Source organism: Ursus arctos, unplaced genomic scaffold (assembly GCF_023065955.2).
Source record: "Ursus arctos isolate Adak ecotype North America unplaced genomic scaffold, UrsArc2.0 scaffold_33, whole genome shotgun sequence".
NCBI lineage: Eukaryota > Metazoa > Chordata > Mammalia > Carnivora > Ursidae > Ursus > Ursus arctos.
The window spans coordinates 9,326,670-9,345,938 of NW_026623019.1; the positions used below are offsets into that span (position 1 = coordinate 9,326,670).

The 19,269-nt window shown below is 43.3% G+C and overlaps 1 protein-coding gene across 6 annotated transcripts in view; it reads right to left on the reverse strand.

Annotated features, from left to right (window-relative positions):
• DOCK8 (dedicator of cytokinesis 8) overlaps positions 1–19,269 on the reverse strand; it is a 219,260-nt gene that overhangs the window by 106,832 nt on the left and 93,159 nt on the right. For all 6 annotated transcript variants that reach the window (XM_044391271.3, XM_044391272.3, XM_026519308.4 and 3 more), the window contains 7 exons: positions 17,067–17,133; positions 14,766–14,915; positions 10,995–11,075; positions 9,719–9,878; positions 7,375–7,511; positions 3,760–3,853; positions 2,885–3,047 (listed from right to left, as the gene is read on the reverse strand). In XM_044391271.3, the coding sequence (XP_044247206.3) occupies positions 2,885–3,047; positions 3,760–3,853; positions 7,375–7,511; positions 9,719–9,878; positions 10,995–11,075; positions 14,766–14,915; positions 17,067–17,133 (852 nt within the window). The remainder of the gene's footprint in view (positions 1–2,884; positions 3,048–3,759; positions 3,854–7,374; positions 7,512–9,718; positions 9,879–10,994; positions 11,076–14,765; positions 14,916–17,066; positions 17,134–19,269) is intronic.

Consider the following 19,269-nt stretch of genomic DNA (forward strand, 5'->3'; position numbering starts at 1 on the left):
ATAGTAAACATTTAACAAGAGTACAGGAGAGGTCAACAAGAAGCCCTCCAAATTCCTTGACATTTTCCCCCAGTGAGGTTCTGAGCCAAGTCCACTGTAACTCTCCTTCCTCACAGAAGCTATAAAACATGGTGGCCTAGGAGCCAAGAGAAGGCGCTGAAGGGAAGCTAAAGAAGTGGTTTCTAATGGGCTGGACTTGGCGAGTCTAGAGTGTAAAATAGAACTAAAGAACATTCACTGTGCCCCTGTGGGTCCATTTCTCATGATGCCAAGTCAGGTTCAGAGGAATCTGTCCGGACTTGTCCTCGTTAGAACGCCTACATCTCTGAATCATCTGGCCCACGAATGCATTCTGAGTCCTGCTGTGATATAATTAAGGGATAATGTTTGCAGCAAGGAGTAGAAAGCGTTGTAAATGCCTCCCTGGGGTGATTAAATGCTGAGGAGAAGTTGAATAACTAGAGAATTCACTGGATGCAAGTTTATTCCAATGCCAGAAGCAGCTCTTCTTCCAATTATAGGATAGGGTTTCTAAAAAGATACAAACACAACATCCACAAGCAAACAATTTCATGCCTTCACCTCCCTCTTGCGAATGGGGAGCCGAAACCACTATCCTGCAAATCCGCACTCATCTGAGGAGAGGGACGGGTGCTGAGCGTGCATTTAAGGACCGAGAAAAGACACTGAAGAGCTGCTTCAGAATGGGAAACACGCGGAAGGGACTCGAGCACGGAAGGAAAAGGTCCATTCCTACTGAGTGGATGACTGACTGTATTTCTCTCTGTGATTTTTGACCTCAACGAACTTACCCTCTCTGGGTCTCAATTTTGTGCATCTGGAGATGTGGGGGCAGGGATTGGGTGAGTTCTGAAGTCCTTTGCATTTCAGTTCCGCATTACGCGACCATCATACTGGGAAGTGTGAGTGAGGAGGGGGGGAATGAGCTCACTTCCGCCACTGGAAGGGCTGCAGGCTGGTACAGTTTCGGGAAAAAAGGGGCAGTATGAATAAAACTGAAAATGTGTATCCCTTGTGACCCAGCAATGTCATTCTTAGGCACGTTGCTTAGGGAGACTTTCACACATGTGCACAGAGACAAAGACAAAAATTCTCACGGCAATGTTTCTAAATGGCCCAAATGGGAAAGAAACATATATGTCTATCAACAGAAAAATAAGGAACGGATAAATAAAATATGGCCTCTTCACACAAAGGAATCCTATACAGCAGTTAAAAAGAATGACTAAGTGCTATCTGAATCTATGCTAGTATTTCCAAAACACAAGCTGTTAAGGACTTGGTTAAATTTGTGAAAATCTGAGTAATCATGCAGGATAATGAATGTAACTGAGCATGACCCATTGAAATAACAGAATTCATGGGGGCGCCCGGCTGGCTCAGGCAGTTGCAGCTGCCTTCGGCTCTGGTCATGATCCCAGGGTCCCAGGATTGAGCCCTGCATTGGGCTCCCTGCTCAGTGGGGAGCCTGCTTCTCCCTCTGCTCCTCAACCCGCTCTCATCCTGTCTCTCAAATAAATAAATAAAATCTTAAAAAAAAAAAAAAGAATAGAATTCATGAACCCACAATAACCGAAGAAGAGAAATTACACTGTTGTATGAAAAGCGCAGTGTAACGTAGAGTGTAAAGCTATTGATGTACATTTTAAATGAATATAAAAATAATACCATTCAGGGTTCACAGATACGTGTGTGTGTGTGTATGGGTGTGTCTCAAACCAGAGAAAATAGAAGAAAGGAACCATCCAATGTCCTGATAACCGTGATGTTTAGGAAGCAAGGTGGAAGTCTGACTGGAGATGGGGGATACAGGAGTCTTTAACGTAACCAGTACGAATGTATGCGTGTATGTGTATAAAATACAAGAAACGACAAACGTCATTTCTAGATGGTAGAGAAAAGGTACTTGTTATAACATTCTTCTCTGCAATTTAAAAAACCTTCTCAAAGGGCGTCTGGGTGGCTCATTCGGTTGACAGTCTGCTTTCAGCTCAGGTCGTGATCCTGGGGTCCTGGGATCGAGCCCTGTGTCAGGCTCCCTACTCAGCGGGGAGTTCCCTTCTCTCTCTGCCCCTTTACTCCACTCACGCTTTCTCTCTCAAATAAATAAATATTTTTTAAAAATAAAAATAAAAAATCTACTCAAAATAAAAACGAAAATATGCGAGCAGCAATGCCTTTGGCAGATACGTGTGAACCAGCTCCCTCCCAGCCCCCCACGAAGAGCCACCAAGAAACCAAGGCAGCCTAACCTCTTAGGCCTTTACTGTCTAGCTCCGCTCTGCCCAATATGGTAGCCACCAGCCACTTGCAGCTACTTGAATTTAAAGTAAAATCAAGAAAGGTTAAATAAAATCAAAATTTCAATTCCTCCATTACTCTAGCCACAATTCAAATGCCGAATAGCCACATGTGGTTAGTGGCTATTGTATCGGGCAACACACATAATGAAGATTTCTGCCATTGCTGTAAATGTTATTGGACAGAGCTGGTCTTGAGCTAAACATCTTTCTTTTAGACAATGAGAACATTTTTGGTTATGTTGGTCTTTCCCTAATACATCCTTCTGCACATAGGAATACCAAGTCAATGACTAGGAAGATGATTTCGTTTCTGGAAGGAATATGTCCAATGTAATCCTGAATTCCAACTATGACTGAAGTAACACGTTCCAGTTAAATAAAATTAGATAAACCGATTTTTAGAAATTGATCTAACAATTAACCATAGTTATGTAAACATCATATTTCATTTTCCCCAAAATCAAGGCAGTAAGAAGACCAGTTGAAGGATAATGAGTGCATTGTCCAAACAAAACTCTAAAAGTGGTTGCCACGGTTTCCCACGAGCCTTGGTTTCTTACCTATACACAGTATGAGGGACATAGACTTCCCGGATTGGAAATTCCAGAATCTCTTTGTGTGGACGTGTCCGGTTTTCAGGAAAAGGTTTCACTGGCAGCATTTCAGGAGTCAGAGAGCAATTGATGATCTCTGGAGCTGGAGAAATTTCCAGTCTGAGCAAGCCTAAAGAGGGAAAACAAGACTATTTCAGTAAAGATGTTGTCATGTGACATGGGAATCGAGAAAGACTGTTGTACCATATTTCTTTTCTGAAAGAAAGGATAAGTTGTGGGAGTATTAAGAGTTGCGGAATTCCCAGATAATTTTCTCTACTTGGAAAAAAATCATGTTTTGATAACTTTTGAGATTTAGTTTCTAGAAATTAAAGAGCAAGGAAGTGTACAATGAGTCAAAACGGATCTTTAAACTTCCTTCTAAAACTTTCACTCTATAATAGTACATAGTTAAGTAACTATTGGTGGTTTTCAAACTGGGTTCCCTGGTACCCCAGGGTGCTACAGAAGTGCCTCATGACCTATTAAGCTGATAATAGGAAAGATGCTCTCATCTTCTACCAAAGCACCTCAATTTCACTTTTCTTTTTATACTAAGAGTTCCATATAATATTTTATTTGATAAAAGGGGCTGCTCTGTTCAAACAATTATCTGGTTATCTGAAAAGCCTGTCTAAAGCATGATGCTCCTTTAATAGAAATAGAAAAATATTAACACGTTTTCCAAAAAAAGTAGACCAATTCACACTCTAACCTCCTGAGCAAAATCCCATATTTCACTTAGTAAACATTATTTTAGAAATTGTAGCATTAGACAAATAATTTGTCTACTCCTAAGCGGCTTTGGCACAGCTAGAAAGGAAAAGACAAGCCATCCACACCTGGAATTGACTTGACTCTTCTCTGTAAGGATGAAGATCTTTTGTAGTCAGCCAAAAACTTGAATAGGTCTTCATCACTGAGGCGATCCCCCTCCTGCGAAAAGAGAAGTCAGGGTTAGTGCGGATATACCACTAGCTCTGGGGGTGGGGGCCATGATTTCCAGGAAGACTTTGATCCTTAAGTTTTATTCTAACATGGTTTTCATAGGAATAAGGATCATAGCCACTGCCAAAATAATTTATTTCAACCTCTTGTCAAGTATTCCTTCCCAGACACATACAACAGTGGAATAGAATAGAAAACCCAGAAATAAACCCATAATTACATGGTCAATAAATCTTCAGCAAAGGAGGAATGAATATCCAATGGGAAAAAGACACTCTCTTCAACAAATGGTATTGGGAAAACTGGACAGCTCCATGCAAAAGAATGAAACTGGACCACTTCCTTACACCATACACAAAAATAAACTCAAAATGGATTAAATGCAAGACTTGAAACCATAAAAATCTTTGAAGAAAGCACAGGCAGTAATTTCACTGACATTGGCTGTAGCAACATCCTTCTAGATATGCTCCTGAGGCAAACTATTGGACTACATCAAAATGAAAAACTTCTGCTCAGTGAAGGAAACAATCTACAAAACTAAAAGACAATCTATACTGAATGGGAGATCTTTGCAAATGACATATCTGATAAAGGTTAATATCCAGAATACATAAAGAATATATAAAACTCCACACCGAAACAACAAATAGTCTAATTTAAAAATGGGCAAAAGACATGAATAGATATTTTTCCAAAGAAGACATCCAAACAAAGGTGCTCAACGTCACTCATCGTCAGGGAAATGCAAATCAAAACCACAATGAGATGTCAGCTCTTACTGGTCAGAATGGCTAAAATCAAAAACACAAGAAACAACAAGTGTTGGCAAGAATGTGGGGAAAAAAGGATCACTTGTGCACTGTTGGTGGGAATGCAAACTGGTACAGCCACTGTGGAAAACAGTATGGAGGTTCCTCAAAAAAGTTAAAAATAGAACTACCCTACGACCCAGCATTGGAACTACTGGGTATTTACCCAAAGGATATGAAAACAGTAATTTAAAGACTTACATGCACTCCTACATGTACAACAGCATAATTTACAATACCCAAATTAGGGAAGCAATTCAAGTGTCTATCAAAAGATGAGTAGATAAAGAAGATGTGCTATATATCTACAATGGAATAGTACTCAACCATAAAAAAGAATGAAATCTTGCCATTTGCAACGACATGGATGGAGCCAGAGAGTATCATGCTAAGCGAAATAAGTCAGTCAGAGAAAGACAAATACCCTATAATTTCACTCATATGTGGAATTTGAGAAACAAGACAAATGAACGTAAGGGTAAGAAAAGAGAGGCAAACCAACAGATTGTTCACTATAGAGAACAAACGGATGGCTACCAGAGGGGCGGTGGGTGGGGGATGGGTGAAATGGGTGATGGAAATTAAGTAGCACACTTACTGTGAGGAAAGCAAATAAATAAATAAAACAAAATAAAAGACTGCTCCATGAATAGCTGAAAAGAAGGTGCACCCATTCTTTTCAGGATAGAGATTTTAGGCATCAACTTGATAGGACACATCGGTTATGTTATGTAGTTCTTCTGTATCCTGACTTTGATTCTCTATGCTTGTTTCTTTGTTGGTAAAACGGGATAGTAATAGAACCCACCTCAAAGGATTACTTAGAGGAACACATGAGTATACTTAATAGTACAGGCATTCAGAAGAGTGCTTCTCGGGGCGCCTGGGTGGCACAGCGGTTAAGCGTCTGCCTTCAACTCAGGGCGTGATCCTGGCATTATAGGATCGAGCCCCACATCAGGCTCCTCTGCTATGAGCCTGCTTCTTCCTCTCCCACTCCCCCTGCTTGTGTTCCCTCTCCAGCTGGCTGTCTCTATCTCTGTCGAATAAATAAAATAAAATTAAAAAAAAAAGAATTAAAGAAGAGTGCTTCTCGGTCTGAGTGTTTGATAAATGTTACCATTTTGTGGGTTGACTTGTCCATTTGGTCTGTCACAGGCTAAGCCAGACAATTAAAAATTTGCTTCTAGGGACATTGCAGGGACAAGAAACAAAAGACTGACCATAAATCTGCAATTAGATCAGATGACTGAGTGAAAATGCATATAATAAAATAAAGACGCCTTTTACAAGAAAAAAACATTCCCTCTCTACCACTCCCAACTTACTGTCCCCCAGCCTCTCAACAATCCTTCTACTACATTCTAAGGAAGCCTGTTTGACCAGTACAAATCTAGGCCAAAAGTTTCTCGCCCTGGAACTTAAATCCACCAATGCTTGTTTTACGCTCCGGCACAATACAGAATAAGGTCACTTCCTTCTTCAAACATTTGAAGAAAGAGAAAGCATCTTTCTGTCTTTTTCCTATCCTCATTTTCTTCCCATTTGTCTTGATCAAGAAGGCTAAGCACAAGTACTACTCTCCAGGTGCCTGCGTGGGACAGGTACTCTGCCAAGGATTCAAGGGCAAGAGCTCTACTCCAAAAGCTCAGGAAGGTAGGTAGCTAGGTAGCTAGGTAGTAGGAGGCAGGTATATCTCATTCCCATGTACAGATAAGAAAAGTCAGTTCAGTACTTTGCAGCCCCCCAACAAGGTAGTACAATAGAAAGGGCTATATCCTAAATAGAAACTCTTTAGTCCCATGCTACTTCTGTTATATGGCATGGCACACCTCCCACCCCCAGCATCCCTTTTGCATTTGGGATTGTTAAGAAGCCCCTGAAATGCTTCATGAAGACTGCTTGAGCAAGAGAAAATCTTCCAAAGCACAATCAAACCAAGTCTAAGTTAAATTTGTTCGTAGTAAAATATACATAATACGGACAGCACCATAGTAACCATTTTTGAGTGTACAGTTACTAGCATTAAGCACACGGACGGTGTTGTGCAACCAACCTCTGGAACATCTTCCAGAACTGAAACTACATCTATTAAACAACAACTCCCCATTTCTCTCTTCCTCCAGCCTCTGGCACCCATCAGTCTACTTTCTGTCTCTATGAAGTTGATTACTCTAAGAAGTTCTCTGATTTTTAAATAACCTCAATGTCTACTGAACTAATAAAGAGAACAGTCTGCAATGGTCACCCTCTATGAGCAAGTGAATATGGCAGAAACCTGGAAAGCCTACAGATGAAACAGGGGAACAGCTGGGCCAGAAAACCCCAAGATCAAGGGGAAAGGGATGTTTCAGCCAGACGGTTTTAATAGCCCAATAAATGAACTGACCATGATCATTCAAATAGGAGACTGCATTAGTGGGAACAAATCCTTTTGTCAATGAAATGAGCCAACACTCATTTGAACTTGCTATATCCCAGGCACTGTGAGAAGAGCTTTACACACCTCATGCCTTCTAACACTCCCAACTCCCCACAAAGCAAACACCATCACTCCTGTTCTGCAGATAATGAAACTGAGGCTTGATGAGGTTAACTAACTTGCTCCCTTAATCATTACACATACTTCCCCTTTGGGCTCCAACACCCACGCCATTCAGGGGAGAAATTCAGACACGCTGGAATGGGAAGAGATACCTGCTTGAAAAAGCTGTTAACAGTCATGGTGGTGGTCTTGTAGTTGGATCCAACTCCATTTTCCTCCAGGGAGAGAGCTCTTTCAGAAAGCCTTCTAGATTGGGACAGAGTTCTCCGCTCACCCACAGAGCTTCTCCCTGGAAGGAAAACAACTGTCATTTGAAAGCATGCCTTTCCATGCGAATACACAGCAGTCATGAAATTATAATATAAAAGACATTTATCATAGAAAAGACTTTATCATATAAAAGACAGGTTTTAAAAAAGGTATTATTGAAGCACAGTTGACACAGTGTTATCTTCGTTTCACTGTATATATAAAAGAGAAGTTCACAGTCATGAAAGGAGAACATTGAACGTGGCCATCCTTGGTTTGGATGAAAATTTCCCTCCACTGGCCTTACCTTTCTCAGTCCCCCTATTGGAGCCCCTAGTCCTCCTCTGACCAGAGTAGAGAAGCCGTGAACAGCCGCAGTCCCCTCCCACATGGAGATCGGGGTAGGCGACCCAGCAGGGTTCAGAACTGGAGCCCGAACTGGGTCTGCAGAGAAGCTTTATTTAGCCAACAGGGTCTGCTTTTGTTTTATTTTTACATTTGCACCCCACTGGGAGAGGTCTGTAGTCAAATGCCCCTGCAGGCATTTGGACTGTGACCCAAACAGGCTAGGGTTAGCCTCTGTACATTCGGAATCTGAGCGTTCTTCTGCTCTCCCTGTAGGCACCAGGCAGCAGAACAGGGTTCCTTGGCTGACCTGTCCAACAGGGATTAGAACCCTGAGTCACACCCACACCCGGGCTGGAACCCCGACACTCTGCTTAGTTATTTGTTATCCCCTTTTGAAAGGATTGAGGTGGGGACCTTGTTGCTTTTATACTGCAGAATGCAGGGGTTCCACTGTGAATGGCCAAATTGCCTAGAACTCTAATGTTGCCAAGCCCACTCTTTGAATATTCTCTTATCCTTAATTCTTGCCGTGATGCTGAATGGGAACTTCTTGCTGTCACCGCCCACCTAAACTTGCCATACTGCCCCAGTATAATACACTGCATTTTCTGGTTGCTTCTTAAGAAGCAGCCTCTATAGTCAGGTTAATTGATCCTTGACCTGGAGATTACCCTATGGCTGAATTACCTAGTTTATGGAGCCCTCTACAATCTGTGCATAATTCTTTTTTTTTTTTTTAAGATTTTATTTATTTATTTGACAGAGATAGAGACAGCCAGCCAGAGAGGGAACACAAGCAGGGGGAGTGGGAGAGGAAGAAGCAGGCTCCCAGCGGAGGAGCCTGATGTGGGGCTCGATCCCAGAACGCTGGGATCACGCCCTGAGCCGAAGGCAGACGCTTAACAACTGCGCCACCCAGGCGCCCCTGTGCATAATTCTTTTCAAGTAAGGCTACTTGGGTCTACATAGAAGTTGGCATGAAAAAAAAAAAAAACCCACATTATGGTGTGAAGGTCAGGATGCACTCAAGTGAGGTTTGTTTTTGGTAAATCAGAAATAACCCAGCGGTTCTGACTGGTAATTACACAACAGTAATCCCAGGAGGGCATGCAGCAATGACATAATACCTTTCCCTCCAGTCCCCCTTAGAGGCGGCATTTGGGAAAAGGCAGGTGTGGGAACACGAAAGGAACATGAACAGCCTCACATATTTCTGGATACAAAGACACTCAGCACAGCAGACACTCTACCACAGGTGGGGTGGGTCGACTCGAGAACTCTGAACCCTCTTGAACATTTCCGTACCCGAACTGTTCAGGAAATTAATGACTCAGATCCAGGGTGAGGTGATGAAAAGGAGAAATATGCTAAATAAGTTAGGACAGTAACTAAATATTCTTCTGGCATCCACTTTTTCATTGCACTTGGCAAAAAAAAAAATTTTTTTTTGAAGGGACTGGAAATTTTGCTGAGAAACCTGCGTTTTGCTTTTTGAAGGCTTCCTGAGAGTGGCTTTTCTTACGTTTAGGAGCCAACCATGGTGGCATCATTTAACCCACTAGAGATAGTTACTGTATTTTGTTACTTCAAAATTTTTACTTTGAAAAAGAGGCAGCCACTGAAAATTAACTTTTGAAAGTGTCAAAGCACCCAGAAAATTCCAACCAAAAGTCTTACTATAAGAGTATATTTAAGCTCCACAAATGTTCATGATAATTGTTTTGGGATCACTGTCCAATCAAGCATTTGTAAGTCAGTCATCATAGTGTTTCATCCTATTTATCTTCTATGTTCCCACTCTCCACACCTTATTGCACCCTGAGCCCCCATTAATAAGCAGCTGACCTTAAAGTTAGTACACTGGGGACTCTCCCCTTCCCACCGCAGTTGAAATCTTACCAACCATGGACTCCACATCGGTTACCTCCCTCTCCAGGGTGGAGACATTGAAGAAACTTGTTAAGCTTATGGGAGCCCAGGCAAAAGGCATCCGGTATTTCCCCAAACGCTGGCAGAAGGATTCAGCTTGAAGTTTTAGTTTTTCAATCTTTTCTTTACTCTAGAGGAAAGTGAAAAGACACAAGCAGAAATGAACCATATGGCACCAGCACCAAGTCAACGGTCTCTGCCATGCATATGACAGCCATCTTCAAAATCCCTACCCTACTAATTAAAAAGAGTGAATGGGCAGGAGAATGATACAACTCAGGATAGAATTCTAGCTGACGAGAGAAAACAGATCAGAAATGGAAGAGTTTAAAGAAAGTCAACATTCAATTACTAAATATACCTTCAGCTAAAAATAAAAAAGGTCCAAGTCTTGTTATACCAGCCAATCAACAACTGATTTTAGGGGCTAGCTACAAGACTTGGATTTGCATGACAAAATTTTGGAATGAAACATTTTATATATTATCTACCAATCTTTCAAGAGAGCCTAGTTCTCAAAACTTGCCCTGGGAAACTCTAGAAAAATCTATCAAGGTTTTTAACCACTTCCTTATTAGGTTGACAACACTTCCAGAGTGTTCTTCCTAAGTTCAGAAGAGAAGGCAGGTTTTTAAAATACAAGTGTCTTGAGTTCAAGAAATCTTATTTGAAATTTATAAGTCTGGAGTAGGATGCTGATTAGCCAATTCTTCTTCCAGAAAGGCCACGTTTTAAAAGTCACATTGGAAACCTTTGCAGTTGGGGGCTGAGAAAAGATGTCCTTTTCACAGGCTCAGTACCTATGCTAACCCAGTGAATTTATGAAGTACAGAAGTCTCAGCCTATTTCCAAATATCCACACCAGAAAAGAGATTTGGAAATTGGCTGGTACTGTTGAGAAAGCCCAGCAGAGGTCTGACACCATTTCGTTTCGTGAGGTCTCTGTGGCCTTCCCAACCTGGGTCAGAGCCTTGAAACCAAGACAACAGGATGTGGCTTTTGTCCTAGCCAAGTTTTTTTAGACACTGGTGTATATGTCATTTGTTGAATTCAAGAATTGATTTCTTTAAAAAGTTATCATCAATGACCAGCTTCCCTTTCTTCTTTTTTAAGACACAATTTATCAATGTCTCATATGGGGACATATATTATGGACACAATATGGACTTAACTATTTTCTGGAACTTCCGAAAAATATCTGCTTATTCTAAGATGTCACCATTTAGTGATAGCCAAAATATCATACCTTTCCACCATCACCTTCTTTGATAACCATGTATGGTTCTGCACAGTCTCCAATCTCTCCCTGCTGAAGGACTTTTTCAATCTACCAATAAAAATAATATTAAAACAAAACTCATGAATTATATCCAGATAATGGCATTGATGCAACCATCAACATGAGGTTTTGTGACAATATTTGATGACAGGGGAAGATGTTCATGCCATATATTTTTTATTTAAAAAATTAGGGTGAAAAAAATTAGCATGAAGAGTACTACACAGTTTTGTTAAAAAAAAAAAGTCATAAAGGCAGATCCAAAGGACGACGGTAGGCACACAGCAAATGTTAATAGTTGTTATCTTTGTATGGTGAGATTATGTGCTATTTTTATCTTCTTCCTATTGCTTATGTGTAGTTTCTATTTTTAACCATAAACATGCATTATGCTTACAATAAAAAAATGCAATAAAAGTTATTTTATAAAACAGAACCCATGAGACATATGTAAGAAGTGGAAAGCTCATTTTCTTTATTATTGCTTACAATGTAAAAAAGAGATATGGCCTCTGTAAAAGTCAGGTTGGGGACTAAAACCTTCCACAAAGTGAATAAATGAACAGAATAAATTATCCGTAATTGTCTCCCTTGTATCTCCTATTAGGGCCAGTTCTCTGGATTTGACAGACATGGAAAGAAACTGAAAGGTGTGGAGAGGGGCAGCTTTTTACTTGGCTAACTGGCTGGAAATATGAGTTAATGCCACTCCTGTGGAGTATCTCCTTCCAGTTTGCTTCAGGTAAAGGATCTGGCTGGCCAGAAATGTGGCCAACCTGTTTACGAGAAAGGAAAGGACAGATTTGAAATTTCCCAATCCCCTGCTCCAAGGAAATGCAGCTTCCCTTGGAGGCTGAAGAGAAAACTAAGTGGAGTTAGGCCCATTAGGCTTTGTTGAGATTAGACATCCGTCGAGATGTTCCTTCCACATGACATCTTCCTTCAGGTGCGCGTTCTCCACAGGCGCTATCGGATAGGCACAAAGTGTTTAAACCAGAAACATCCCAGTGATGGAGGGCGTTAAGTGGCGTTCAGAGGAAGTGGCACAGAGCCGCTCACTGGGCATCTGTCTCAGGGAGACTGCGAGCAGGAAGCCTCTCTCTTCTCACAAAAGAAGTTTGAAATCCCTTCTCGGTGCACAGCAGGGAGACGAGGCTGGTCCCAGCTGAGGTGCCCCAGGAGGAGAACACAGACATGTGAGCTACAGACGGACAGGTCTGCAATCATTCACTTGGTCCTTCATTCAAAGAACACTGGCTGAGTACCTCTAGGTGACAGCTGCTGGGGGGGGCGGTGAACAAGACACACCCGGTTCTCAGTCCACTGAAGCTCATCGTCTGGAGCTTGCAGAGCAAACTGGAAGAAGTTAGTTTTCCCATGTAGTCGGTGGATAAAGAAGTGGTCTTTATTTCTTTTTTAAAGATTTTATTTATTTATTTGACACAGAGACAGCCAGTGAGAGAGACAGCCAGTGAGAGAGAGACAAGCAGGGGGAGTGGGAGAGGAAGAAGCAGGCTCCCAGCAGAGGAGTCTGATGTGGGGCTTGATCCCAGAATGCCGGGATCACTCCCTGAGCCGAAGGCAGACGCTTAATGACTGAGCCACCCAGGCGCCCCAAGAAGTGGTCTTTAAAATGAACTTTGAGCAGAGATAAAGGACTGGAGATCTTGAAGCAGCAAGGAGAAATGCCATGGCTTCAAGCATAGTACTGTGCAGTCTGGAACCCACAGGAGGGGGGTCTCCAGAATCGGAAAGTGGGAGACTCCAGATCTGACCAGACCGGCAGAGACTCTTCCCTTCCCCAATCGGACAAGGGAAACTCCAGGTACTTTGTGAGAAGGGCTGCAGGCTGCTGTGGGGGCTCCCTGTACGACCCCTTGTGTTTATGTGTAAAAGAAACCCGTGGCAGGCAGAGGAAAGGGATGTGTGGGAATTACCAGGGAATTTTTGTCGGATAAATAGGCTGTCCTCTATCCTCTTCAGGAGGGGCTGGTTCAGTGCCTCACATGCTTATTTTTAAAGTTCTACATTTCATCCTTATTCTCCATCCCTCAACAGAGGAGCAAAACCGTTAAGCCTGGATAATCCCTTAAAGCAATAGTATATACAATACTAAACTAGGAAACTCTACCTAACTACAGTGAAGATCCTGGTGTTCAGCCTGGGAATAAAAATAAGAAGGAACTCCTCCATACTGAAAGGCATCCGCCTGCCTGTGCTAAATACGGCACATCATTTACTGTATCTTTAGAGAGAAGAAGCAACGAGGACGCCATTACAGTAAAGGAAAAGAAGTCCGAAGCAAACCGGGGACTGTCTTACTGAGCTTTAACTGTCTTCGCTATATCCAGACAATTGCCCGAAGTCTTGGTACCGCCAAATGAATGCATCTGTACTTTCGAGAACTCTGGAATATATTTAGTTAACAGGAACCTGTAGGAAGCCTCTGATACTTAGCACACGATGAGATTAACTAAAACAAAGTCATCCCCCAAGAAGCAGAGCCTGAAGTAAAACCTGGCTCTATGGGGCTAGTGTTGGCATCGTTGGGTTCTCAGGCTGAGAGAACTTGGACTCTAACTAGCTGCAGGGCTTGAAGCTAACTTTCCTATATGTCTAAGTGATACTGCAGTGAAAAGGATACACCTTCAGTCTGACAACAACAGATGTGTCTTTTTAGCAACACAACTTTAACTTTAATCCCTCCGAAAAGCTTACGTAGATTCTCCTCGAGTAACATGAACCTTTCAGAATCTTAAAATAGTGGAAAGGCAGCTACTTGCCATCTGTCAATTGACCTCTAAGCCAGTTAGGTTCTTTGCAATCTATAGGCTGCTCTCGCGGGATTATGGGGGAATCAACGGGATTCTGGAAGTAAAACACTGCGCTAACTAGAAAATGTTCCAAACCTGGAACTCTGGGTGGACGTGAAATCAAAACACCTGATTTTTTTTTTTTTTTTACAATTTTGGGGTAAACAGTCAATAAGACTAAATATTTGGCTTAAGGTAAGTGAAATACTCAACGTTCGTTGTTAACCTCTAACCAGTCATTCTGGTGTGCAGAGAAAGCCTCTGGTTTTCTTACATCCGCAAAGAGTACAGCCAAGAATGCAAAGCCCTTCTACTTGGAATTGTCCCACAGATTTTGAATCCACGTATAGTCATAGTCTGTGACATGGGGATATAATGGGAGAGTGAAATTTGGAAACCACAGCCCACACCTTAAATTGTCAGAGCCTGGACTTGGGAACATTTCTCTACAGGTGTCTAGAAGAACGTGAACAGTATTAGGAAACTCCATCCAAGATTTCCTCCACAGCAGCCCTCAGAGCTGGACAGCTGAGGAACAGCTTGGTCAGGAATAAAGCCTGTAACGAGCCAGGCTTTCTTCTGTGATCATAACTGCCCATTGAGGGCAGTATTATAATCCCCACTTTACACATAAGGAAACTAAATCTCAGAAAGGTGAGTCACTCTAAATCCTAAAGCTACAAAGATTCAAAGCCAAGATTTAAAACCAAGATTGTATGAGTCCAAAACCCGGAGCTGTGCTAGTGTCCCACACAGGATTTGCTTGGAAAGGAAAAGGGGCCAGTTGAAAAGGAAACGAAGCGAATCGCACAGAGAACATGTGGCTACGTTCTGACCTGTCTTTCACCCCACACATGCTCCAGGAATAACGCCACAAGCAGAGCATCCAAATGCAGCATGTGCCAACCAGCTTGTGTTTAATTACCTTGACGACCAGATAGATGTCCGAGGATGGGTAGGTGACCGAGAAGACTGCGGATTTTGCCTGACTTGATGGAGCCACGGAGGGCGTGTGAGCACGCAGAAAGCCTTTGAACTGGTCAGAGTTCAGGTCACAGTGAAAATTTTCTGAGATCTGTAAACAAGGAGCAAGGCAAACAGTAAGCACACCTGCTGTTCCCCTGGTCTACACATGTCTAAAGCGCAAAAACAAAAACCCCACAAAGAAATGTCGCCAAAGGAAGAAGGGCCCTCATAGACATGGTTTATGACTCGCGGTGGTGGAAAAATCTGATGCGCCTTTTGTCACAATTTCTAGATATTTAGGAGCTGTTTGAGAGATGTTTCTCGAAACATTTACCTTTTTATTATCCTATCCGTATTTCCTGAATACTAATGATGTGCTGGGCACTGCAGCGGAGGAAAAAAGCAACTGTGTCGCTAACTACAGTAGGAGCAAGATGTAAGTGACCACACTCGTACAGAAGAACGCTGTGGAAGTTCCAGGGGGTGGGCGATCATGTCCACTGGGGGGCGGACAGGAATGCCGCTCACGGAGGAGGCACGTGACGTGGAGGGTCCCTGGAAGGGGACTGATGGGCAGAGCTGGAGGGTGATGCTTCACTGGGGAGAGAGTACAGCACAGAGAAACCAGAGAAGCATCTCAGAGCGTGCAAAGCCTAGAGTGGGCGTAGCCCACGGTGAGGACTCTAGCTTGACGCTCACCGGCTAAACCAGGAAGAAAGCAGCTGAGCTACACCCTATAGAAAGCCAGGCAGGGAAGTTCAAGAGTGTGGTTTTAATGTCGCAGGTAGGGAGGCCCCATTAGAGATTGTGAGCAAGAGTACGCCAGGCCAAGCGCTCCCTGGCTCACCAGTGCCGTGTCAGAGAAGAGCCGCTGAGCAGCTCGGTCTCCCCTTCATCACTAAGAGTCGTGGCTGGGAAGTGGCCGCGCAGCAGACACGACATCTGGCCGCGCAGCAGACACGACATCTGCCAGCCTCCTTTGCAGGTGGAGTGAGCACGTGACTAGATTCTTTGAGGTGAACTGTGAGCACAGGGCACGTGTCACACAGCTGGTAACGACACGGATGGGGGTGAACGTGGTGGAACGTATAGAACTGTCAAGTCACTCCGTTGTCTACCCGAGACTAGTTATAAGACTGCGGGTTCCCTATACTTCAAACAAACAAGATGAAATACTTCCAGCCCTCCCCCACGCATCTTCTCCCTTTTTTGGGAGCTACAGTGACAGTGACAAGAGTGGCTTTGGGACGGCACAGACTGAAGACGGTGGAGCCTCTGCCAGTAGGGGTTCTAGAAGGATGGAGCAGCAGACCTCTGCTGAGCTAACCTCCCCCCACCCCAGATTGCTAAGAAACCAAGACAGAAACTTCTTTTTTAAGCCAGAAGTTCTGCAAATGTGGTCCCCTGGCCAGCGACTTCAGCATCACCTGGGAATCCGCTAGAAATGCAGATTCTCAGGCGCCCCAGACCTCCTGAGTCAGACGCTCTGAGGGGAGCCCAGCATCTGGGATGTAACAAGCCCGCTGGGGGATCTCTGACACCCACTTAGGTGGGAGTCTTACTGCCTTACACTCTGGAATTCAGGAGTTAACAGTTTTAGCAGTGAACCTCCCTCGCTGATGTCAATCTCAGGGCTCATGAATATTTATCCAAGAGATACACACTTCCTTAAATACAGAGTGGTTATGGGTCAAAGGGGCAGAGTGTCCTTTGTGGCTGTGCTGTTTTTGTCCTCCTCTGGCGTACACGAAGTGACAAAACATTAAAACACTCCCGGAGAAGAGGCTTAGGTACTCAAAAGCTTTTTCATTAAAAGGGCACCACAGCTGGTGAGGTCTTTGCTTGATGGCAAATTAATCCTTTTCCTGCACAAGATGCCTTCCATCCGTGACGGGACCCTTGACAACACAAAAACTCCGCAATGGAGGTAACACGACACATATATCCGAGCTTGTTAAAAATGTATTTAAATTGCTTTGTTTGACATGTCATCCCTTGTTTTGCTATTTCTTTCCTCTCTCTCAATCCTAAACAGGCCACCAACTCCAGCAGGCTTTCCCTTTAAGGTTCTTCAAAGAACATAAATGACTAACATTTCCAGATCATTCCTGTAAAAATTGCAAAGGCAATAGAACTGGATGTGTCAAAGGTCATGTGCTTCCAAATCTGATGCATTTTTGCTGCACAGAAGTGAGATTTGAAAAACATGAACCCCCAAAATCATGAGCCCAAGGATGGGGTGTTCTCTGCTTCCTTTTACCTTTTTCCTTTCTTTAACATCGTAGAGGGCGATGCTGGCAAACAGAGGCTCAATTTCAATCTCAAACCTGTCAGAGAGAGGAAGAAAAAATAGAGTTTTAACTGAGGTAATTTTGAATTTGCTGAAAGTGTCGAGCTCTATAAACTGGTTAAAAATGTACATCATTTCCCAAAATATTTGGATAACTTCACGCAGATGAGAATCATACTGGGACATTAGTGGAGAAAGATGGGAGGTCGTGGAAAATTCCTAGTCACTGGAGATAGTAGCGGATGGCACTTTCTCCTAAAAAGCACTTGTTGGCGACATCGCAAGGGAGGGAGGGCAGAATGCTCCCCGTGGTGTGATCCAACATGGCCCTACTCATCATTGTCGATGTTGTGTTTTCTGATGGTAAAGCCTTTGTCTTAAGTAAAGGTTTTGTTCACAGTTTACCCTTTACTGCTAGGTAGGAATCCCTATTATTCAATTCTAAGGGACAAGGCTTTTCAGAGAGTTAAAAAAAAGTTCTGTTGCTATCACTTAGATTTATAGTGGAACCATTTATGTGGGCGAATGTCTGACCTTCCCTAATTCCTCTGCTAGGGGAGCTGCTGAGATGCGGGGGCAGGGAACACCGCCAATAAACACTGAGCTGTGGGGCCCAGTGAGAGCTAGAAACCTATCAGCCCTACTTGCTCATTCCCCTTGAAATGCTGGGTTTGATGAGACTGTGTATCCAAAGCATAATCCTTCCACATGTTATAGGGTAGGGGAAGCACAGATCCGCACATTCCAAGTTTCTCAGGCTAACAACCCATGATTTGGGATCCTGAGTGTACCAATAACCAGGCCCTGGACCACCATTACCTCAGAAATCATGTAAATTAGGCCAAATTTTGTTTTAAGGCATGTGTGAGAGGATGGCCTTATTGGTGGGTAACTGTCTAAAAAGAGGATTTCAAGATTTATTTATTTATTTGAGAGAGAGGGAATGAGTGGGAGAGGCAGAGGGAGAGAGACACTCAAGCAGACTCCTGAGCCCACAGCCCAATACGGGGCTTGATCTCATGACACCAAGATCATGACCTGAGCCAAAAAACAAAAGTCGGACGCTCAACCGACTGCGCCACCCAGGTGCCCCTAAACAGAGGACTTTTAAGAAGAGTATTTGGGTAGGGGGACGCACAGACAAAAAGGCAAGAACAGTCATATGGCACCTGTGGAGATAAGACAGATGGGGATGATGGCAGACTCAGGGCATGGAGTCAGACACACCTGGGCTCTGTCCCTCCTCCCACCGCCAGTTCCTCTGGGATCTTAATCCAGTTATTTGGCTTTCCCAATTTCACTTACTTATCTGTAAAATGAGGAAGGGACTCTGGCTCTTCCCATCTCCCAGTGTTGCTGTAAGGATCGTGTGGGACAACAAGTGTGAACACACTCTAAGAACAGTGTCAAGGAACAGCATTGGCCCCCAGAGCCAAAAGGTGGAAGCAACGCAAGCGTCCATCAAGGGATGAATGGACAAACAAAACATGGCAGATGCCTGCAATGGAATAGTATTCAGCCTGGAAAAGGAAGGACATTCTGACTCGGGCTCCAACATGAACCTTGAAGGCATTTTGCTAAGTGAAACAAACCAGTCACAAAAGGACACGTCTTGTAAAATTCTACTTCTATAAGGTACTTAGACAGGAGGTGATGGTGGTTACCAGGGGCTGGGGGAAGAAGGACAGGGATTATCGTTTAATGTGGACAAAGTTCCGGTGTTGGAAGGAAAGGGATCTGGAGGTGGGTGTTTGTGGCCGCGCTCCAGTGAGGGTGTATTTAATGCCACTGAGCTGTACATATGCTTGACAGTGGTGATGATGGCAAATGTGAGGTTACGTATATTTCACCACAAGAACACAACAGAGAGGATTTCTATGACTAGTCTATCATTAGGTAAGAGCACATCATTTGGGGGCTTTCCTGTGCTTCAGCTCACCAGCTATTGCCTGGCGTGGTCGGCCCGTGTTTCTGTATTCTGAGGTCTGAATATAGCTGCGATCTACTTAGGTAGGTACTGAGTATTAAGTACTCTGTGGTTCAGAGAAAGAAAGGGGAATTAACATTTGTCTCATACGTACAAATTGGGTTGTGTTAAGTGTTTAACACATGTTGATTCCTTTAACTTTACAACAATGGAGTGATGCAGATATTACCCCCATTTTTGAGGTTC